This window comes from Ascochyta rabiei, chromosome 2, assembly GCF_004011695.2.
Source record: "Ascochyta rabiei chromosome 2, complete sequence".
NCBI classification, from domain to species: Eukaryota; Fungi; Ascomycota; class Dothideomycetes; order Pleosporales; family Didymellaceae; genus Ascochyta; species Ascochyta rabiei.
Window position 1 is genome coordinate 2253108 of NC_082406.1, and position 22082 is coordinate 2275189.

The 22082-nt window shown below is 53.6% G+C and overlaps 9 protein-coding genes across 9 annotated transcripts, besides 4 other annotated features; 4 read left to right on the forward strand and 5 right to left on the reverse strand.

The window, feature by feature from the left end:
* Positions 1–439: 439 nt before the first annotated feature.
* Positions 440–1798, reverse strand: EKO05_0001613 (Fumarylacetoacetase; the record flags this gene model as incomplete). The annotated part of the gene is made up of 2 exons (XM_038937511.1): positions 440–792; positions 844–1798. The coding sequence occupies 2 exons, from the start codon at positions 1796–1798 to the stop codon at positions 440–442; spliced, it is 1308 nt and encodes a 435-aa protein (XP_038802370.1).
* A 623-nt stretch (positions 1799–2421) lies between these two features.
* On the forward strand, positions 2422–3905 carry EKO05_0001614 (Homogentisate 1,2-dioxygenase; the record flags this gene model as incomplete). The annotated part of the gene is made up of 2 exons (XM_038937349.1): positions 2422–2489; positions 2549–3905. 2 exons carry the CDS (start codon positions 2422–2424, stop codon positions 3903–3905), a joined length of 1425 nt encoding a protein of 474 aa, XP_038802371.1.
* A 637-nt stretch (positions 3906–4542) lies between these two features.
* Positions 4543–5584, reverse strand: EKO05_0001615 (uncharacterized protein; the record flags this gene model as incomplete). The annotated part of the gene is made up of 3 exons (XM_038937429.1): positions 4543–4690; positions 4744–5358; positions 5406–5584. 3 exons carry the CDS (start codon positions 5582–5584, stop codon positions 4543–4545), a joined length of 942 nt encoding a protein of 313 aa, XP_038802372.1.
* Positions 5585–7151: 1567 nt separating this feature from the next.
* On the reverse strand, positions 7152–11448 carry EKO05_0001616 (Translational repressor; the record flags this gene model as incomplete). Its single annotated transcript, XM_038937154.1, has 4 exons — positions 7152–7191; positions 7244–9511; positions 9564–11268; positions 11319–11448. 4 exons carry the CDS (start codon positions 11446–11448, stop codon positions 7152–7154), a joined length of 4143 nt encoding a protein of 1380 aa, XP_038802373.1.
* Positions 10087–10116: a tandem repeat.
* Positions 11192–11231: a tandem repeat.
* Positions 11406–11442: a tandem repeat.
* A 193-nt stretch (positions 11449–11641) lies between the features above and the next one.
* Positions 11642–11670: a tandem repeat.
* A 1473-nt stretch (positions 11671–13143) lies between these two features.
* On the forward strand, positions 13144–14844 carry EKO05_0001617 (uncharacterized protein; the record flags this gene model as incomplete). Its single annotated transcript, XM_038945016.1, has 1 exon — positions 13144–14844. One exon carries the CDS (start codon positions 13144–13146, stop codon positions 14842–14844), a length of 1701 nt encoding a protein of 566 aa, XP_038802374.1.
* A 1711-nt stretch (positions 14845–16555) lies between these two features.
* EKO05_0001618 (uncharacterized protein) lies at positions 16556–17123 on the forward strand (the record flags this gene model as incomplete). The annotated part of the gene is made up of 2 exons (XM_038937179.1): positions 16556–16642; positions 16695–17123. 2 exons carry the CDS (start codon positions 16556–16558, stop codon positions 17121–17123), a joined length of 516 nt encoding a protein of 171 aa, XP_038802375.1.
* Positions 17124–17335: 212 nt separating this feature from the next.
* EKO05_0001619 (Unsaturated rhamnogalacturonyl hydrolase) lies at positions 17336–18511 on the reverse strand (the record flags this gene model as incomplete). Its single annotated transcript, XM_038945017.1, has 1 exon — positions 17336–18511. The coding sequence occupies one exon, from the start codon at positions 18509–18511 to the stop codon at positions 17336–17338; it is 1176 nt and encodes a 391-aa protein (XP_038802376.1).
* Positions 18512–19161: 650 nt separating this feature from the next.
* On the forward strand, positions 19162–19866 carry EKO05_0001620 (uncharacterized protein; the record flags this gene model as incomplete). The annotated part of the gene is made up of 1 exon (XM_038945018.1): positions 19162–19866. The coding sequence occupies one exon, from the start codon at positions 19162–19164 to the stop codon at positions 19864–19866; it is 705 nt and encodes a 234-aa protein (XP_038802377.1).
* A 103-nt stretch (positions 19867–19969) lies between these two features.
* Positions 19970–22077, reverse strand: EKO05_0001621 (uncharacterized protein; the record flags this gene model as incomplete). The annotated part of the gene is made up of 3 exons (XM_038937310.1): positions 19970–21305; positions 21363–21681; positions 21735–22077. 3 exons carry the CDS (start codon positions 22075–22077, stop codon positions 19970–19972), a joined length of 1998 nt encoding a protein of 665 aa, XP_038802378.1.
* Positions 22078–22082: the final 5 nt, after the last annotated feature.

A 22082-nucleotide genomic window follows, 5' to 3' on the forward strand; every position in this document is an offset into this window, starting at 1 on the left:
CACGGTGGAAATGCTGCTGCAATGCATGCTTCGTGTGCTGTGGGTCTGTACGTGTTGATAGCGGAACTTCTCCTCACTAAAGTGGACTGGGTTCTCAAGGAACATTGTCGAGAAATTACCTCTCTCGGTACACAACGTACCAAGAACATGACGGTGGCACTAGAGGTGACCAGGAGAGCCATCGCCTAGCGCATTCGGTGCTTACCTGGACACATTAGTAAGAACTACAGCAAGACATGGCGTAGACAGATAGACAGGGCCGTACATACGAACCAGGTGTTGCAACGAGTAACTGTCGTCCACCTGATCTCATCCATCGGTTAGTCCTTTCGTTGTAAAGGTATTGACATGCTCTGGCAACGTTGGGACATATCAAGCCCTCGAATTGATGGCATCCGTGTAGTATTAGAGACTCGACCCATGTGTTGTGTTTTACACCTCAATCGAACTTCAGCTCCAAAGCTGGCTCGATCCTTCCAACGCACTCCCCAAATCCAACCAAGGTCTCCTCATCTTCACCGCATACGCCCCTGATTGTTACCTCATCACCATCCTCCAAGAAGGTTCTCATGTCACCGCCACTGAGCCTGATTGGCTCTTTGCCATTCTGGCTCTGTTCTATAAAGCTACCGTATGCAGCAGGAGAGTCACCACTGATTGTACCGGAACCAAGGAGGTCACCGGGTTGGAAGGGACATCCGGTGATGGTGTGGTGTGCGAGCATCTGAGGGAAAGACCACAGCAGATTTCGTGCGTTCACTTTCGAGATTGTAGTGTTATGGCCGGACAACGCTGAACTCAATTAGCCTCTCCGCGCCACGGGTCAAAGATGGTCTGGCTTACTCTTTACATCAACTTGAAGGTTGATGTCATATACTGACTTCTCATCTTTCTCTCTAAGATACGATAGTACGTTGCCATCGTTCTCGAGACCTTTGACTTTGAAAGGTTCGAGCGCTTCTGCAAGGACTACCCATGTGCTGATCGTCGTGCCAAAGTTCTTTGCGTTGAATGGCCCCAGGGGTACGTACTCCCAGGCTTGGATATCTCTCGCTGACCAGTCGTTCATCAAGACAACTCCGAACAGATTTTCCGCAGCCTTGTCGATTGGTATAGGGCTCCCTTGCTCATTAGAGCCGCAGACGAAGGCACCGAGCTCGAGCTCAATATCGAGCTTCTTACAGGGTGAGAGAATCGGTTCTTTCTTTTCCGCGGTAGGGTTCAGTAATATCTGGCCGTTCGGTCGACGGATTGGTGTCCCTGATGGTACGACTGACGATGCACGACCGTGATAGCCCACAGGCAAATGCTTGTAGTTGGGTTGCAGAGCATTCTGAGGTCCTCGGAAGATGACGCCGCAGTTGTAGGCGTGATTCATGCCAGCAAAGAAGTCGGTGTAATCACCAATCTTAAAGGGCAGATGCTTTGTCACATCTTGCAATGGAATCAAAGCTTGCTTCTGTAATGACTCGTTGTTCTTTAGTACGTCTGGAAACTCTGTGTTCTCGGAGAACACGCTCTGAATATATTTGCGTACGACCGAGTGTGTCGGTCTTCCAAGCGCCGCGAAGGCGTTCAGTGAGGGCTGTGAGAAGACGGCCTGGTGGGGCTGAATGGGTGACAGTCCTGAAAAGCCACTGTTCGCTGCGAAGACTTCGAGATCTAATGCGTGGTCTCCAATAGCCACGGCCACACGCGGCGATGTTGAGGACGCCGTTGAGATGATGCCGAAGGGTATGTTGGCGAGTGAGAAGTGGGACCCTCGAGGGATATGGAACCACGATCGCAGCGAAGTCATGATGTGGGCGTTGGTGTACGGCTGTCTAAGATTGTCGCTCTCCGTAAGATGGGCAGAATGCAAAGCTCGTCACTTAGCAAGTGGCGGGACGCTCTTTTGTTGCAACGGTAAAGTTCAGCGTACTCTGTCGTTCCGCGTAGGTGCTCTGTGAACCAACAACCCGGAAAACGCGCGTTCCGATTGCGTTGCTGTCCGCCATGTCGTGATCGCAGGAAACGTGACGGCTTGCAACGGGATCGTTCCGCAGACGATATCCGGGCGCGGTTTTTTACGTGACCCCGAGCTCCTCATTCCGCCTGTACCCAGCACACAGGGCTACAATGTGGGGTAAGCCGAGAGCCGAACTGCGTTGGGCCACTCTGGACCCACAGGAGCTCCCCGCCGCCCTTCAAGCTTCGTAGCAACAACGGAATCTCAGGCCGTGCATTACCGCAGTAGCCCAGCAATCATGTACAGGAGCAGACCTGTCTCAGGGCACCGCCCCCTTTACTACTGCCGCAGCCTCCCGAGCCGCAGCAGGAGCTTGCTTCATATATTCAGAGAGTTTACTGCCCCGCCAACAGGGAGTAACATTGATCAGTTCCACAGGTTCAGCTGCTCCAACAGACTTACCCATACTCACTATGCCTTCCACACAATTCAACTTCAAAGAAAAGTACAGATATCAGAATGGCTTCGCCTCCTACCATGAGTGAGTTGCACTGAGTCTCGACCCAAGCTCGCGTAGCATGCATGCTCACACATGCTCAGGTCAGAAGCAGTAGAAGGCGCGCTACCGGTCGGTGCAAACTCACCACAGAAACCTCCACTAGGCCTCTATACCGAGAAGCTCTCCGGGACGGCCTTCACAGCTCCACGAAACAAGAACCAGCAGTCATGGCTCTACCGCATACTGCCCTCGTGCGGCCACAGCAACTTCGAAGCACGCGAGTCGACTACCTTCAACACAAATCCCGAGAACAAGCCATGGGAGAAGATTCATTTCATTCCCAACCAGCTGCGATGGGACCCGTTCGATCTTGATGAGACAGTAGATTGGGTGCACTCTCTGCATCTTGTCGCTGGCGCTGGAGACCCCACCATGAAGACTGGTGTTGGCTACTTCATCTACGCAGCAGGCAAGGACATGGCGGAGAACGAAGCGTTCTACTCTGCAGACGGCGACTTTCTTATCGTTCCTCAGCACGGCGTCCTCGATATCCAAACCGAGCTTGGCCGCCTCGTTGTTCGCCCAAATGAAATCTGCGTGATTCCTCGCGGCATCAGATACCGTATCACACTGCCTGATGGCCCTGTACGAGGCTATATCCTTGAGCTCTACGAAGGACACTTTGAGCTTCCCGAGCTCGGGCCCATTGGCTCCAACTGTCTTGCCAACGCGCGCGACTTCCAAGTCCCCGTTGCCGACTTTGACGAAGACACAAACAGCGGTTGGACCATCCTAGCCAAATTCGCTGGCCACCTCTACGCAGCCAAGCAGACACAAACTCCCTTCGACGTCGTCGCCTGGCATGGTCTCTACTACCCATACAAGTATGACCTCGGTCGCTATAGCACCATTGGCAGCGTGTCGTTCGACCACCCCGATCCTTCCATATACACGGTGCTCACATGCCAGAGCGCATCCCCCGGGACGGCAATCGCAGACTTTGTCATCTTCCCCCCACGCTGGCTGGTCGCTGAAGACACCTTCCGCCCACCGTGGTACCACCGTAACACCATGTCCGAGTTCATGGGCCTCATCCACGGACAATATGACGCCAAAACCGGCGGAGGCTTTCAGCCCGCCGGCGCCTCTCTGCACAACATCATGTCCGGCCACGGGCCCGATGCTGCGACCCACGAGAAGGCGTCGAATGCAGCACTGCAGCCGCACAAAGTAGGCGAGGGCAGCATGGCGTTTATGTTCGAGAGCTGTCTGATGATTGGCGTCACGGACTGGGGACTGAAGAAGTGTCGGAAGATCCAGGAGGACTACAATGCTGAGAGCTGGGAGCCGTTGAAGCCGCATTTCAAGTTGAAGCCCGGACAGAAGATTGAGAATGGCGTCAAGGCTATTGCGAATGCGTCCGAGGGCGACAAGGCACAGGTGCCGCATTACACCTAAGCTGGAAGGTAGACGTTGTAGTATGCCAATGTTGACTTTGACGTCCTTTTGCAACCATGTTCGCTATGCTGCACTTTGAATGGGATGTTCCTCGATGGCGTGCTCCTCGAGGACTTGACATGGCAAGTCAACAACGAGGAGATGTGTTCTTGCTGCGGCACCTCCAGTCCGCCACCCAACTGCCAGCGCACCAGATTCGTCATCCTTAACAACTGTATTTTCATGAGAGATAAGTAGGCTCGGACATCACACCATGCGGCAAAGGATACATTGTGGAATGCGTATGGGGTTTTCAATCATTACTGCCGTCGACCCCGCATCAAGCGGGGCTTCAGGACTCGTGTCTAGGGGTATCTGCGGGACATCATGCAGTATCCATTCATCTTCTGTACCGTACCATACACGTCGACAATCTTGATACGGAAAAAAACATCTACAGAAAGGCAAATCGTGGGGGAGAATCAACACTCTTATTCGTTGTAAACGTGCTCGGCTTGCCTGTGTTGTCCCTTTTCATTTTTGTTTGTTTGCGCTCGCCTATTTACACCTTCTCGACCGATTCCTCTGATGGGGGATGGGGTCTTGACTTGAGGTCGTTGTGGTGATGGACTGGTTGGTCTATGCTCGGTCAAGCCATCTACGAAGGCTGGATGACGGAGGGACCGGCAAGAACCTGGTCGTCCTTGACGGACTCGGTCTTGGTGATCATCATGTAGACCTCACCCTGCAGGTTCTGGGGAACCATGCAGTTACCGTCCTTGATCTGCGAGAACTGGTTGCCGCCACTGCATTGTGTTAGCCGCCTGTTCAACAAACACCAAAAGAGGGGAGTACTTACGGAGCAACGAAGGCGCAGAAGGAAGCACCAGCGGGCGAAGCAGGGTCAGCAAGCTTGAGGTTCTGGCCAACGGTAGCCTTCTCAGGGTTCTGGAGGGCAATAGCAGGGAAGGCCTGGATGTTCAGGTTGGAGCCCTGAGGGCAAGACTTGATGAACTGAGCAACCAGGGTGAAGACGGCACGAGGCTGGAGCGAGGTGTCGAAGGCAGCAGGGACGGGCTCAGCGCCGGAAGCGATACGGATGAAGGCCTGATGACGAGCCTCGACGGTAACGATGGAGGCAGCGGCGGCGAGAACAGCGGAAGAGTTGACCATAGGTGCGGCACCAAGGTAGGCGGAGACACCAACAGCCTCGAGGACACGAGCGGTCTTGACCATGGAGTCGGCGCTGGCAAGAGCGGCGTCGAAGTTGTATTCACAGGGCTCGACAGGCTTGGCTCCTGCTCCAGTGATGGCAGACATCAGGGTGGTAACGTGAATAGCCTCAGTCATACCAACGCCCATGAGAGACTTGACCTGACCCTCGTTGAGGCCCAGCTTCATGAAGTCGCTCATAGGGAACTTCGCGAAACCCTGCTTGTAGAATGTCGACTCAAGATGCTCAGCGGTCAGAGCACTAGGTTTGTTAGCACTTGCTGCTATTTATCAAGCCGCTGTACTTACAATTGAAGGATGTCGACATCGCTCAGAGTGGCCATCGCTGCTGGTGCACCTGCAGCACTGGTTGGCGATGCGGCCGCTGGTGACGGCGCCTCTTGACGAGCATAGAGCTTAGCAGGGGCGGCAGCTGCGAGAGGCGCCAGGACGAAAAGGCCCATGAGGATGGTTGATACGCTCGGCATATTGGTGAATTATGTAGTGCTTGTTGTTGAGGAGAAGATAGATTCGTAAGGATCGACGGCCAGCAAAGTCTCGCTTTGAATTCGAATATTAAATGTATCTCTTAAAGTCCAGCCAGGGACGAGTTAGAAGAAGACCGTAAGGAATGTCGTGAAGTATTAGGTACAGAGATATGGAAGCCTTGCAGTTGATGTCCAACAGAAACGTTCGGCAGAAACAGAGACGGGCAGCGAATGACCCTTATAGAGGACACTACAGCTCCTGGCAAATCTGAGACGCCATAGTAAATTCGGAGGACGGATGCAGAGCTCGTGGCAGAGGGGCGGACAGAGCGATCCCGTCCACGCACTGGCGCGACTTACCGGACCCGTGATGATTCGAGCTTTCAGCCTTGGCACATCGACCCATTGATCATCAGGGAACTGCTTGCTCGTACTGTAGCAGCCGCTGAATTTTTGGGGATGGCTGTGTTGGGCCTGGTGTTGGACGCGTGAGGTGTAGCAGGTCTGGGGGCCTGCGACGCGAAAACTGCGCGATGAAACTGTGTGAGTACCAACATCACACACTTGGCTGCGCGGAGGCGACAAAGCCGCCCATGACGAGCTCTGGGTTCCTACAGTAGTGCATAGGCATCAATGGCGGCGCCTAGCATATCCGAAGGGCTTCATGTGTGGCTCACCAGCAGTTGCGCGAGGCACTCGACTTTTCAGGCTGGCCCGCGCGATTGGTGATGCGGCCGTGACCGCACCCTTGAAACGTTTCAAAATACGCTCTCGACAGGTCGGGGAGCGCAATCTGTGCGTTCATTCTAAGATTTTTGGAGAAGAGCTTGCGCAGTGGTGTTGTGTTGAGGAAGCTGATGACAAGTCTAGTCGAAGAGGAAGCAGTGGTGAGCGTCACGCATGGTCCACAAAAACACCATGATACGCTGCTCACCGACCACCATTGATCAGCACTGTCACAACGGCCTTCACACCTCACGCGATGCATTGGCCGGAAGAAACGACTGCCAGGACAAGCTTCACGGGTGGGTATTACCAAGGACTCTTGTCTCCAAGGGGATGCACGTGAGGCGCAGGATACCCTTCCTCGGCCTTAAGTGGCACTTCCAGGAAAGTGTAGTTGCCGGAGCCTGCAGTACCTTTGAGTCATTTCATCTCTGTGAGGGTAACAGACTGATGTCAAACAGCTTCTTGGTGAATCCGTCAAACGTCAAGTTGCACGCACAAATACGAACCGTGGACTAGATACAGACATGCTACCGACACCATACGCAAAACTGTAACAATATTGATTCTGACTGATAGCACGCTCGAATAACGCACCAAAACACTACTGACGGATTGAATAGACCTACTGTATATATCGCGCTAGCGTTCCCTGACCCATACACATGAACAATACAGATTCATCCATCGCATCCTGGCCAACACGGCTTAGACTAAACCCACGCTATGCAAATTCCCACCAAATAATTACGGCAGCAGCCACAGGCTATCTTGGGATGGTACAGTAACTTTTGCGTTCTCAAACATTGAGCGTCGATCGCTTGAGCTTGGACCAATTTGCTCAAAGAGCATATGGGTTCAAGGATCGAATGGTCAGGCAACTAGGAGGTATGTTAGTATCCTGCGCTATTGAGAATTGTAGTTGCAACTTACGGAGGGCTCTTCGTCAGGTCCGTCTTGAGGATCACCGGCACGCGTGTCATTTCCCGCACATCCTGGATGTAGTCGCCATTCTGCTCACGCAGGGCAAACCAGCTAAGGTACTTCTCCTTGTTCGACAGCTTGGCCTCGGGCGCCTCGCTCGCACTCTTCGACAACTTCGAGTCCGAATTGGTCCGCTGTGGTGCCTGGCCAGAAAGTCCCCTAGTTGGTGATGGGGGCATACTCTGGGTTGGTCGGTCTGCACCTGTTGGGTTCAATGAAACGCCTGCCATGGCAGAGTTGAGGTCACTCGAATCGTCATCGTCATCGTCGAACAGAGCATCAACCTCGTTGGTCGACATTGTTCCAGTGTCCATCTGGCGACGCTGAGCTTCCTCCTGCTCCTTGGCACGCTGCTTAGCCGCCTCGGCATGACGCGCAGCCGTCGCAGCGTTAGAAGCTCGGAGAGAACCGTGCTTCGGCCTCTCGTCCTCGGGAACAAAAGCAGAAGAAGGAACACCCTTCTCCCAGTAAAGCTCAAGAAGACGATGGTTCTTGTCGAACTCGGCCTTCTTGAGAGGAAGCTGATCACAGTGGACACGCTTCTCGAAGCCCCACTCCGGAATCAAAACGTCGAAAGCGGACTCGTACACGCAGATAACGATACCCTCGGCAATCAGATCACCGCCAATCTCTTGGCTGAGTCTGTCCATCTTGCGGCATGCCTCGATGTGTACGCTCTGCTCCTGAGCAGCGTGTGCGGAGTCTTTCTTGGTGTTGCACATCTCGGCGGTCTTGGTCAGGACTTCGATATCCTCAGTGAACTCAATAGTACCGTTCGAGAGAGCAGCCTCCAACTGGCGGTGAACGACGATATCGGCGTAGCGACGAGATGGGTTCATAAAGTGAGTGTAGACTGGAAGGTTCAGGGCGTAGTGCGCGTACTGATCCTCTGGTACCTTGCCAGCCACAAAGTATTTCGCACGAGGCATAGACTTGATGACAAGTGTCTCCATACCCTTACGAATGTCGCTGTCCTCGACCTGGAAGAGACTGTTCTGCAGGGTGCCGCTGCTCTCAGTGTCGATTTCGTAGCCAATAGCGCCCATACGCTCGGCGATGGTGGTCAAGCGGCGGGGGTTAGGAGGAGGCTGGCGACGAAGAAGCGCCTTCTCTGGCAGGCCAGCAAGGACCTTCTTCGCAACAAAACTGTTCGCAAGATGGCTAAGCTCCTCAATGCACTCGTGAGCTGGCGAAGAATCAAAGATGTTCTGCTCAACAGGGACATTCTCGTCGTCGAGCTGGTACATGAGGCGCAGTGGCTGAATATCAGCAGTGCGGTCACCGAAACGTGCCTGGCGGAACCTTTGTGTAATTTGGTGAAGCGTCTTGATGTCCTTAGCACGAGCCGCTGTGATCTCGCCATCGCGTCCGCTAATAACGGAGTCGACCTCATCGTATGACAGCTTGCCGGAGCTCTTGATGATGGACTTGCCAACCCAGGTCTCGTCGTCTGATACTCGACCGGTCTTGGGGTCGACCTTGAAGACGACACTAACTGTGTAGCGGTCTTCACCAGGGCTCAGGCAACAGATGTCATTGGAAAGGCGCGATGGCAGCATGTTGACAGAGCGATCCATGAGGTAGACGCCGGTTCCTCGCTTCTTGGCCTCGCGGTCAACAAGCGAGTTTGGCTTGATGAAGTGTGCAACGTCAGCAACGTGCACACCAATCTCAACGCGGCCGTCGTCAAGATACTTGAAGTGGATGGCATCGTCGAGCTCTTTGCTTCCATTGGGATCGATGGTAAAGGTCTCCTCGCTGCGAAGGTCGCGACGTGTTTCCAGAACTTCCTCGCCGTCATTGGCAACAGACCAGTCCTCGAAACCGATGTTTTTGATGACTGCATCAGAGAAATCGTCAGGACCAAAGTTGTTATCGCGCAACAGAGCGTCAGTCTCGACCTTGGGGTCACCCATGACACCAAGCTGCTCCACCAGTGTTCCGAATGGATGCAGAGAGGTGATGGGCCATCGCTTGATGCATGCCACGAAGATACGATCGGCATAATCTTGATGTTTCTCGACGAAGTCTCTGGGCGCCTGCTCAGTAGGAATGGCGATCAAGGGCACACGCTTATCGGTAGGCTTGAACCAAACAATCTTTGGCTTGTCCTGGCGTTCGGGTTGAGGACGGCTGTTGCTACCCTCACGAGCCTGGCGCTCAGCCTCCTGCTTCTCCTTTGTAGCTTGGCTGCTAGGGCGCAAAAGTCCGAGAGAACTAGATACAGTTAGCAAAGTAATATCTTGACAACCGGATTCATGTTGCTTACCCGGAGAACATCTGTCCAGCAACACGCTCGATAACTGCGACAACGTGACCGGCGTACAGAGGCTTCAGTTCGTCGTTGATCTCCTCCTCTTCCATGAGCAGCAAACTCTGACCCTCGACTTCAACATCATCGTTCTTCTTCTGAGTGGGTCGCTGGCGCAGACTTCCACGGCGGCGAAGACCACCCTCACCAGCCGTCTCAGGCTGAGTGGTGGCGTCGTTTACAGCAATGCTACCGCCGCGAGGATCCGCATTGTCCTTCCTTTTCTTCTTCTCCTCCTTCTCGCGCTTCTGGCCCCATACTTCATCAACGTCGAGAAGCTCAATGGCAACCAGATCTCCCTCCAAAGCACGATTCCTGTCCTTGCTACCACAAATGAAGATGTCAGCATCCAGATCAGTGGTAGTGACGTAAGCATCGCTTCGGTTCTTTTTGTTGACACGGAGGATACCAGCAACAAGCTGGCCGTCGCTAAGTAGGGCAGGCAAAGTGGCCTGAGGAAGGTAGGGAGTGAACAAAGTCTTGCGCTGCTGCTGCTGTTGCTGCTGCATGCCCATCTGAGGCTGAGCATGCTGGCTGACTCCAAGGCCTCCAAAGCCTCCACTCTGCAGCTGCTGCGCTTGCAGCGCCTGTAGGTGGGCGATCTGGAGAGGGTTGAGTCCTTGGCCAAGCATCTGTTGTGGGACGAGGACCTGTCCCTGGGGTAGCTGGACCAGCTGAGGCTGGCCTGGGTACTGGAAGTTGCCGAGAGAGCCGACAGACTGGTTGACTGAACCGCGGGTACGGTGTCCCGGTTGGAAAGGAGCGGCATTGGCAGTTTGGTTCATGTTGAAGTTGCCCATGTTCTGGGCCTGATTCTCCTGGGTAGACTGCTGCGGGGTGTTGTTCTGAGGCTGTCTCCAATTGCCCTCAAAGTTGCGGGACGCGCTTCGGCCGTGGCCAGCACTGCCACGACGTTGGAAATCAGATTGACCGCTCTGGTTGCTATTGTTGGTGCTGCCATTGTTGCTCGGTGTGCTCGAGTCGGCAGGTGCCTGCGGGAAGGAGAAAGCTGGTCCACCGCGGCCAGCGCTGCCGCCACCCCGTCCAACGGCCATGCTCTGGCTGCGTCCGTGGCCGCCGCGACCGCCGCGACCGGAAGGTTGCTCGCCCGGGCTGACACCGCCAGGACTGGCGTCACGGTTTGAGCTTCCACTGGCCGAAGGCAGAGGGAACTGGAAGCCGGAAGTCTTTCTCTTCGATTCTGCCAGTTCTGCCGCTTTCTTAGCATCAGAAAGTGCCAAAGAGTGTCTGCGAGTGTGTCCAGCGCCAGCGGCACCGCCACCTCGGCCGCGAGGGTTAACGTTCTCCCGGCCTTGGGCACCCTGTTGCCCAAATTCACCGAATCCGGACGCGCCAGAGGAGGGAGCTGGAGGTGGGCCCATACCAACGTTAGGAAGGGCGGATTGGTTACGACGATGAGGGGACGGTTGGCCTGGGGCGTTCATAGGACCACCGAGGTGTTGCTGGTGCATCTGCTGTGGGAACTGGTAGTTGTTCACCTGGGGGGGTAGGTTGGCCATCTGGCCGGGCTGCATCTGGAAGTTGCCGAGCTGCTGCTGCGGTTGGATCATGCCCATATTCACATACTGCTGATGCGTTGCGGCGATTTGCTGTTGCTGCTGCTGTAGGACTTCGATCTGCTGTGCAATAGCAAGCTGTTCCACTGCGCAGATGTGTCAGCCAAGTCGGCAGTAGAGGTGAGGGTGTACGAACTCATCAGCGGTGTCAGCTCAGAGGGGCTGCGGCGATGAGCAATGTGCAGACGGCGGCCAGCAGGACCCATGGGCCCTTGTTGGCCTGGCTGCTGCTGCTGCTGCTGCGGCTGCTGCTGTTGCTGATCCATAGCTAATAGTGTTGTGTAGGTGGCTCAAGGCCTGCTGCAAAGGTGTATGTACTGTTCAGCGAAGTGACGGTCGAGCCGGTCGAGGCCGCTGAGGACACGAATCGGTCTCGGAAAAGTGGTTGTGGGGCTATCTGGCAGAGGTCAACAACGAAGCTGCATCAAGGCAGGTAGATGGAGATGAGGCAAGCGGCAGAGGCTGCAGGCTGCAGGCTGCAGGCTGCATATCGCGCGAGGCACTGTGGTTGAATGCAGGGTCGAATGCTGGGGAGCTAGTGGGGAGCACACTTACATGCTGTGCTGGGTGCGTGCGGGACAAGGCCGTGGGCGCAGGCAATGCAATGCAATGCTTCGAGTAGTCGATGCTGGATGGCGGACAGGTAAGCCTTGCAAGGGAGTGGCAGAAACTGCTCGGTGGTGGAGTGTGTGCAGCCAAAAGCCTGGTCTGGGTGATAAGGATCGAGTTGCAGGGGCGGCGGGCTTCGACTAGTTCAAGGAGCGCGGTTTCCCTGGGAGTAGGGCTGTATGTCACGAGGGACAATAAAGAGGAGGAGTGAATGCTCGAAGGAGGGAGCGATCGGGCGCAGGAGGGAAAGAGAAGGTTGGTGAGGATGGCAGCCGTGAGATGCTGCGGAGGGTGAGGGCTGTTGCGGACAGCTGGGGCCCAGTCCCAAAGAGAAGCGATCGGCTCGTCCAGTCCGCAAACGAGTGCTAACACGGACGTACGTCACGTCACCAGCGCAGAGTCCAGCAGCGCCGAGGAGCAATACTTGGAATTGGTAATGAAAGGGGAGCAGGAGGAGGTGCCGCGAGGGACCGCGTAGCTGGTTGCGACTCTGTAAATGCAGCCACACCCTGCCGTCGCAAATGGGTGATGTGAAGCACCACGTTTTGGTATACATGTTTCAAAAGCAGCGGAGAGGAGCCCGCACCAACATAACCAAGCCACGGTAGCACGCTCACGCGTCTGGAGAACTCCATGGCGCAACAACGCTCGTGTTTGCTCTGCTCGGGCCAGCACGGTAGCAGCCTTGACGTTGTCCTAGCCGCGAAATGACGGCCAGGCAACCTTGTCAGATCATCGTGTCCTCACCAAGCCGTGCAGTGCATGCAGTCTTGAAGGCTCGATACCCACAATGGAACGCCTTTAGGAGCTCACCAACGCACCATGGATGACTCGTTGCGTCGCAGCCTGTGGCAGAAACCACACACGTCAGTGTGCCCAATACTGAGCATGGCCCCGTATCGACTCTCTCTAGCTTATACTTTGGAGGCCGGCCGTCTCGCCAGCTGTCCTGAGCCTCGATCCTTGGGAAGCATGTGCTTTGCACGGTGCTGCACGACAACCTGTGCGAAGTAAATGTCCGTTCATTCGGCAGTGACACTACTATCAACGGTCATGCGCAAGTGTTTGATGGTTTTACAAAGCAGTTCTGTACAACAGCGATCAGTGGACAAAGAAACAGTGATCAGATGATAAAGAAACAACGAACATTCAAAGTTTCAAACGCAGACGCGGGTGCCGGGGTCCCAGCGCCGGGTAGTTACTTGAATAGACTGACTTGCAGGGGTACGCCGTGTCACGTGGATGTTTCTCGGAGCTTTGCTTCGGCGTCTTTGGCGCGTCTTTCACAGGACCAACCACGCCTTTCTACGTGACCCCGTCCATCCCTCGAGTTTTCGACCCCCACACCTGCAATGCCCGCCAGATCGGGCACGTCCTCGTCAAGCATGCACACCCGGGCATCTTTTGGCTCCAGCATCATTGAGAGTTCTCCAGTACGCCAATCACCGACGAGAAATGGCGCCCGCAACCCTCGAGCATCAGTCGCGCGGGATCACTACGAAAGCCCCTCGCGGCAGATGCAGCTTGAGTTCAATCTGAAGCTCAGTATCTCCGACCAGAATTTCAATGAGCAACTCGACCAAGCTGCTGCAGAACGTGCAAGGCTACACGAGGAGCAGCTTGCGCGAGCTGCAGAAGAGCATGCAAAGGTGCTGAGGGGCGCCGAGCTGGAGCTGCAAAGACTGTCTTTGGAGGAGGAAAAGGCACGGCTGCGAAGCCAGGAGGAACAGCAAAAAGCAATTGAGCAGCTGCAGAGAGAAAAAGCACGTCAGCAAGCAGAGGCGCACAGGCGGCAACTCGAAGCCCAACAAAGGGAAGAGGAGATAGCGAGACAAGCTACTGAACACCAAAAGCAGCTTCAAGAGGCGGAAGCACGTCAAAAAGCGCAAAGGGAGCAGGAAGTTTCTGCCGAGAGACAGAAGAAGGAAAAGGAGGATGCAGACAGGAAAGCCAAGGAGGCTGCAGAGGCTGCAGCAAAGGCTCGAGTGCAGCAGACCGCTCAGCAACAACAGCCGCAACCAGCACCGCTTGCCCCCGCCATTGCAGCACAACCTACCACCACTACAAAAGCTCCGGTCGGCACACAAGCACCAGGCGATGACATCAATAACATACACACAAAATACCTGGAGCTGCACAAGCGGATGAAGGAATTCAGAGTGACATTTTGGAATCAGAACAAGAAGGTCGGCCAGCCACTCAAGGAGCCTATCGGCAATGCTCGTCGAAATATGCGCCTCAAGCTCGGTCAGATCAACGTCGCCCGCGCAACCAGTCAGCTGGCGATCAAAAGTCTACGAGCAGACTCATTCGATATCGCACTCAGCACCCCAGGCCCAACAGTCGATATTCGACCCTTCCTTGTCTCCCACTCGATACCACCCCTTGCCAACGAGGCTGAAGCGCAGTACCCAGCCTTCTTGCTATACATGTGGATAATGTTCGAAAAGTTCCTCTTGAAGCAATTCGAGAAGGAAGCAGCGAACGAAGACGGACGTATCATCCAAGAAATTGGTCTGATCGCTGCCAGTCTATTTGCGGACCAGCGGTACATGTGGAAGGGCATCTCCCTTATCGACGTCGTCTTGGCAAAGATGCACCACATCTGCCCTATCCTGTTCGGTGTACGGGGCTCCATGAACAGCGTCGAGGGACAAAGGCGCCTGGGCTGGATGCCGATCGATAAACAGCCCCCAACCGGCGAGATCTACATGCAGCGCATTCGTGGTTTGTCGGCAGGATACGCGGCCATGTCGTTACGAGCCTTCAAAACAGTGCCCGCTTTGCCAATGTCTGAGTACTGGCGTGTTGTGGTGCTGGTATGTAACACACGTCCCGAGGATCTGTACCCTGGACACTTCGCCATCCTGAATGGCTTGTTGCGCGACTTTTACAAGAAATTTATGGGTTTCTACGGTGTTCAGGCTAGAGCTGTGTTGAGGCGCGCAATTGTCGACGTACCGGCGCGTGCACCCCCACGATGCAAGGATGCTGCAGGTATCATCAGCGTGTTCCAAGAGCAGTGGAAGAAGGAGAACGTTTTCTTGAACTAAGGCTAGAGGAGGGTTGTATGGACTATTACGAAAAGAACGTTGAAGAATGACTTCGGGACGGTCTTCCGGGGGTTGAATTGTCATATCTCTTCGTCACATATGGATCAACATGCATTGCCGGCGTTTTCAGCATCGCACCATACGAGTGCTCATGTAGACACACTGTCCAATTAAAAGAGGGAAACTTTTGTTTCCAGCAATAGGCCGTGACCATCGCCGTCAACAAATAGAACAATAGCAGTTGTACCGGTGTATGTCTGACTCTTGCTGTGCTGCTAACATTTCAACAACTCGTAGATCTTCGATGATGGAACCTTCCACATTCGACAAGTAGAAACTGTGCATACACTCCATCGATAGGACTTACGTGAATTTGTGCTCAGTATTTAGCGTTCACAGTACCGTAATCCTTCTCACGCCTTCGAACGAGGAGACCATTCTCGCACCTTGGATTTTAACAAGCAATCGTGCAGTTCGCCACAGTGTACGACATTTCATCTGCTAATCTTGTCCTGATTTTGTAGTGCTCTTTCAGCACAGCACTGAGATCGATCTCGAGCGAGAGACACATCTTCACGCCTTGCACATATCTTAGCTGATCCGACATACCTTGATAAGGAACACTCACGAATTATTTCCGAATAATCTGGTGCTGTGTCAGGTGTGCACACCAACAGCTCGTATCTTGCCGTCAGCTGTTCTGGTGTTGGGTTCTTCGGGAGCTGTGTAGAGAAAGAAAGCCGATGCTTTGTTTGCGCCGTTGATAGTCGCGCTTGCTGATGTACCAAGACATTCGGGAGATTCTGTCAATCTCTTCCATTATTCATCGCGGTAACGCTAACATGCCCATATTTCAATTCCAAGGCTCTGACGACAGAAAGTCGTCGTCCAGTGGATCATCATCTAAGCCGAGGTTCCATAAGTGAGCTAATCTGCTCAGTGTGACCTCGGAAAGTCGATAATCGTTCGTTTCCAAGTGTTCGGGCAAGGTTGTCGGTGAAGGTCTTCAATTATGCTCATCGAGTTCGACGGATTGTGTTTGGTTATACAGCACTGTTTGTATTTCTTTCAAGTTTTGCCAGGAACTGATTTTATGGTACATCTCAATATCAGTTATCTTAATGACATGAATGACTTACGAGGTCTGGGCTTTGATAGAGCCGTAGTGGATGAGGATGAGGAGATGCTTGAACGTTCAAACTCGGCAGCCAACGCGACGTGCCGGGCTTTCCATTCTTCAAGCGCGAAGCGAAGATGATCTCGCTTCACCATTCAGCTCAAGCTTCATAAATCATCTTCCAGATGAAAAACATCCTTATCTCCACCTGTTATTTTCACGGGCTGAGACGTTGTGCCACATCGGCACGCCTGATCCGAGTCCTCCGTCATCCATTGCAAAAATAGCAGCTGCAGCTCGGCACGAATCGTCCGGACAACACCGTGTGGAGCCACTCATGCTCACAGCCTCCTGTCAAACCGCAGGCGGGCTGAAGCTTCCACCTGAAAAGATGGGGTGACACGCTAAGGATTGGGCTTGCCAGAATATTCATATTGATCGTCGCTGCTCATGAATTAGACATCGTATTAATTCACGCGATTGCTGCAGCGCAAACCCCTCACAGTCACAACTCATACATCAAACCCAGGCAATACTTAGCAAGCACTTGCAGCCTTCCCCTAACAGAAAATCTTACCAGACATAATCGCCACCATGTCTGCCGTATCCTCGGTCGTCTCCTCCGCTGTTGCGAGCGCAACTCCAAGCGGCGCATCATGCGCGACTGCAGACTTCACCCAGGTACTTTTGGCTTCCTTCCCTTCCACCATATCCCTTACTAACAACTATGTAGTTCCCCACGCAAGACATCGCCTGCGCAGTCGGCAGTACAACATCGAACCTCGCCAGTAACGCATCGTCAGTCCTCAAGGACTGCTGCAAATCCGCACCCGTCGAGTCATTCAATGGCGACTGCGGCTACTACTGCCTATCCGTCCAACAATCTGTTTCCGACCTGCAGAGCTGCTTCATGGAGAACGGCATTGCCCCCGGGACGATCTTCTGCAATGGCAACAACACTGCTACCGCGACGGGCACACCTACCGGGGGGCCTAGCTCCACTGCGAGTGGCACAAGAGGCAGCAGCAGTGGAACAAGCAGCCCCGGCGCCAGTGGTAGCACAGGTGCGGCTGCGGGTATCGTTGTGCCACAAGCTAGCAAGGCTGGGCTTGGTGTGCTGGCTATGATCGTGGTGTCCGCTTTTGCCGGAGCTATGTTGTAGGATGATGCTCATGAGGGGAGAAGTAGGAGGGCATATATACCACGGTTGTTTTTGGGACAGGCTTGGTTTAGCGTTCATAATCATAATTGTTAGCTCACACCACGGACTTGTAGGATCTAGCATATCAAGCCATGCAAGGAGTATAATTATCAGTACACAGGATGTATGTACGGTGTATCTATTGCATCTAATAACTGTCGATGGTGATGCCTTTAGTTGGTGGCGTTCTTGGTCGCCAGGTCGAACTCAGAGGCAGCGTACATGAAAGGACCCGCACCCTTGCCGTCGTTCAGGCTTAGAGGGACGGTAGTGTAGTACTCGTACGACGCATCGCCCTTCAAGCTACCAACCTCAACGGTACCGTTCCACGACAGAGTTCCGTTCTTCTCGTAGATGATGAAGTCGTCGACCATCAGCTCGTAAGCCTTGTGGGCAACAGGAAGGTACTGGGAGTCGAGCAGACCGGTCCTGACACCCTTGAAGTAGGCGTATGTGAAGAGAGCTGTGGCGCTCGATTCGATGTAGTTGCCCGCCTTGCCCTCGAGCTCAGGGTCCATGAGCAGCCACCAGCCACCCTCGGCATCCTGGACGTTCTTGATGCCCTCGGCAAGGGTGGTGAAGTATTCCTGCAGCTTGGCGTAGCCGGGCAGCTCCTTGGGGTACACCTGGAGAACCTCGACGAGCGCGACGAAGTACCAGCCTACAGCACGGTCCCAAACGTAGGGAGAAGCGCCGGTCTCTGGGTCAGCCCAGACGGCCTTCTTGAGCTCGTCGTAGCCGTGGTATAAGAGGTTGGTTGTGTGGTTCCTGGTGTGCTCCTCGATGAGGTCGAACTGCAGCTCAATGTCCTTCCACGCAGTGATGTTGTCGTTGTCGAAGTACGAGGTATAGGTGGCGTAGAACGTGTCGGCCATGTAAATACCGTCCAGCCACATCTGGTTGGCGTAGGTGGGAGCGCGGTGCCAGAACCCGCCCTCGGGTGTGCGGGGCCAGCGGTTCAGCTGATCCCTGTACCTGTGGGCAGCGATCTCGTACTTGGACTCTTTGCGGCCGCCCTCGTTCCACCAGTGGAGAACGTTGTTGCCCAGTCGGATATCGTCGAGAGTGTAGTAAGTGTCATTGTACCCAGTTACGGTGCCATTTTCAGAGACAAGAGACGACACAGAGCTACGGGCGTATTCGAGCAGATCCTCGTCGCTGTTGGCAGCAGCCGCCTTCTGGATGCCCTCAAGTGTGACAGCGGGAACATAAGTCTGGCGGATGACGAAGTTTTTTGATAGGAACGAGGTGGCCATCCACGTCGAATACGGCTGCTTTGTGGTGTTCTTCGCAGCGAGAGTCGTGCTCGCGCACGAGAGAACTGCAAGGCTGAGATCGGAGAAACGCATGTTGAAACGAGTGGCACTATAGACAGGGAGTTATAGCAGAAAGACCAAGACCTATAAAAGAAAGTTCGAGGTCTGATGAAGGCTTGACAGTGCGGTCAAGATGGTTATATACTCCACACGTTCATGTCTGGAATCTCCTCGCCATCGGACGATATTTGCTGCAATTGCGCCGTTTCTCAATATCAACTCATGCCGCTTGCATCCTTACAAGTGCTCGGGATCACCCATCTTTTCACCTGTTCAAATCTCCGCCACCGGCGATGTGCTTTATTTTGACCAAGTGGGAAGGAGAAGGAAGGAAAGTGGATCCCTTTGCCAAGATTGAGGAGAGCTTGGCGTTATTAGGGCGAGAGAGTTGACGGAGAAATTGGAGATTGGACGGAGTGATAAGGGCGAGAGCGGGATGAGCGTGGCTTGAGATGCGGCTTAGGAACGCTCGACATCGTTGTTCGGACTCTTTCCAGATGAAATCGCTCTCGCAGGATAACTCACCGTCTTCAGGATTATAGAAGAGATCTGAAAGAGCGAAGAGTCAAGAACGCTTAACGTGCTTGTCGTAGCTTGGAGGGGGTCCGTGGAGTGGCCCGTTGTCAACGCGTCTCAGCCCCGCTGTGCAATTCAACTCGTTTCACACCACGGCCAAACCAAATATGGCGCCACAACACCCTGTCGATGAATCATCCCTCCCATCCGTATTCCAAGCGTCGTGGAAATCAAATCCAGATCCTACTGCACTACCATTCCCTCGAGACAATCCCCCTTTTGCACTCACTGCAATTGATCGGCGTCAGCTTAATCTGAAGGATGACGAATACACACCACACTCATGGGAAAATCTGCGTCAATTGATCTCGGCTGGACAGTTGGATGAGCTGAAGAGGTGGCCTAGTCAGCTGAAGGCATACCTATCTTGGACTGCGCATGTCAAGGCAAAATATGGGAGCGCGACCTCGTACTTGCTTACACAGCGACTATTTTGGCGACCTATCAATGACGATACAGGAGCAATGGCGTTTAACGTGAAAAACGTAGTCCCATTTGCCGATCCAGAAGATTTCACCATCCTTAGAAATGACTGGCCATACGGACATGAGCCAGGGATTCGACACGTTTGTGTTTGGCTGAAGCAGCGATTGCCGGTCGACAAGGACGGAGCTTTATCAGAGGAGGGAATACGAATGGTGGAGGAATTCGTAAACAATGAGTTCAGAGTAAAGGTTGGCGAAGAAGAGAAAGACAGCAAAATCATTTGGTTCAAGAATACAACGAATCTTCAAAGCGTGAGAAGCTTAGAACACCTGCATGTACTTGTCAGACATGTGGATGATGAGGTGTTGAAGCAGTGGTTAGTCTGAGCTGCTAGAGCTGGATCTACCGTACAAAATTCAACGGGTTATAGAATGTTTATAGAAGATAGATACATGAGCAATGCGACAGATAGACCAGGCTACCTTTTGCCTATCCATCATATCTTACATGAGCATTTTGGGGTGTAGCCATCTCGGTACTTTCCACGTCAGGTACCTTCTGTCTAGCTTCATGCCCTCTGTCGAAGTCCAACGTCTCCTTCTCCGCGTCGGCGCGACTCTTTAACATGGCTAGCAAATATACGCCATACATGACATATCCCTTCGTTGCCTTCTGATCCGCTTCTTCCTTCTTCCCTTCCTCCGCAACACTACCGATCCAGACGTTACCAAGGAAAGCTGAAGCTACAATTGACAAGCCGACAAACGGCAGAACAGTGATCAGAGCCCACATAACCGATCTAGCGGCAGCGTTCTGTACACTCTCCTTGATGGGTGCTGGTAGGCCGTCAAGTGTTGCAAGTTTCCCGGTCCCTCCAGTGTACTCCGGAATCCCCGAAAGATAAACGTCGAGCTTGTTAGAGAAAACGGCTCCCATCATCGAGATGCCGATGGTCTCTCCGAGAGGTAACATGAATGAAAGCAGTGATTGCATCGCTGGAACACGTGTCGACCAGATGCCTGCAGCGTGCAGCACGACGGGCATAAAGCGGAGTCCAGTGCCTGCTCCAGAGATGGCTAAGAAAACGCTGACCAGCTTACCGTGGCGAATAGAAACAGCGTAGGTCAGCACTGCAAGGCCAACACCTTCCACAATCGAACCGAAAAATAGGGGAAAGAATGTCTGCGCGGGTCGGACGTTGCACAAATACATTGCAACATACACACCAACACCCAGCCCAGGAGTGTAGTACAAGAGCTGAACGCCCGCTTTAGAAGACGAGTAGCCTTCAGCGAGCTGCCAGTAATATGAGATGAAGTAGAAGGCGCTGACTAGCGATATACCCGCTGAGAAGTTGATGATCATGAGGAGGAACGTATCCTTTTTCCGGAAGAGAGTTGACGGAATCATTGGGATCTGACGTGGCAGTAGGCGAGCAGTGAACCGTCCAGGACCAAGGAGATACTCGTGCACAAAGAAGGCGATTACTAAAAGCCCACCAATTATAAAAGGTGCAATGGTCGCTGCTGAGTCCCACGCGTACTGAGTACCGCCCCATTGTAACGCAAGGATGATCAGACCAACACCGAGTATAAAAAGGGCTGCGCCTGGCCAGTCGATGCTCAAAAGGCCAGTGAGGTAGTTCGAGCGTCGAGAGCTGTTTGGGGTGTCCGCTACTCGCGCTGCGTGGCCCTTGACTAGTTCCTTGCGCATTAGGAACACAATGAGGACGTGTGAGAGCGCTGCAAGGCCGACGGGAAGTACGAAGCAGTATCGCCAGCTTGCGTCTGCAAGATAGCCACCAATGACTGGACCAACGCCATAACTACGATATGTCAGTGTTCACAGTATGTTGTGTTCTCGACCTGTAGGTAAGACATACCTGATGCCACTGATCAACGAAAGCGTCGAGTTGTTCGTCGAGATCTGGGCCAGCGTAGCTCCGTTATCGGACAATATGATTCGACTGAGGTTCATAATGCCTGCTGCCCCTAGACCTTGTAGCGCTCTGCCTACGAGTAGCATGCCCCAGGTCTGAGCGCCGGCACATAGTGCGCTGCCAATCATGATCCAGAACATCTGGAAGTGTAGTGTCGAATGGCGGCCAAAGGCTTCTGCAAACTGGCCCGATACTGGCACAAAGGTGGTGAATGTCAAAGTGTAGGCGGCGACTATCCAGTTGAAGCTACCTGATAGTCGATCTAGATGATATGATCAGTTAGAGATCAAGTGTGACTCCAGATGTGTAACGAACCAAAGTCAGATGAGATGAGTGGAATCGCCGGCGCAACGATAGTGACATCCACAGCCGCAAGGAAATTTGGGAGCACCAATCCAATTAACAGCTTCCACTGCTGTATATTCCGTTGGTGGGCCTGCTCTTGTTCTTGTGCGGTTGTCGTGGAATGTCCGATTAAACTGTGACTCGCTCTAGGGGAGCCAAGCTCGATATCATGCTCGCTGTCACGTCCTTTGTGTTGCGTGTGTGTTGAAGTCGTCTCAGGTACAAGATGAGAATCATCTGTAGTTTTAATTGTCTTTCTTGCTTGGTGCTCTTGAAATGCACCTCGCGCCTGTCTGAACAGCCAGATGGCCATGGGAA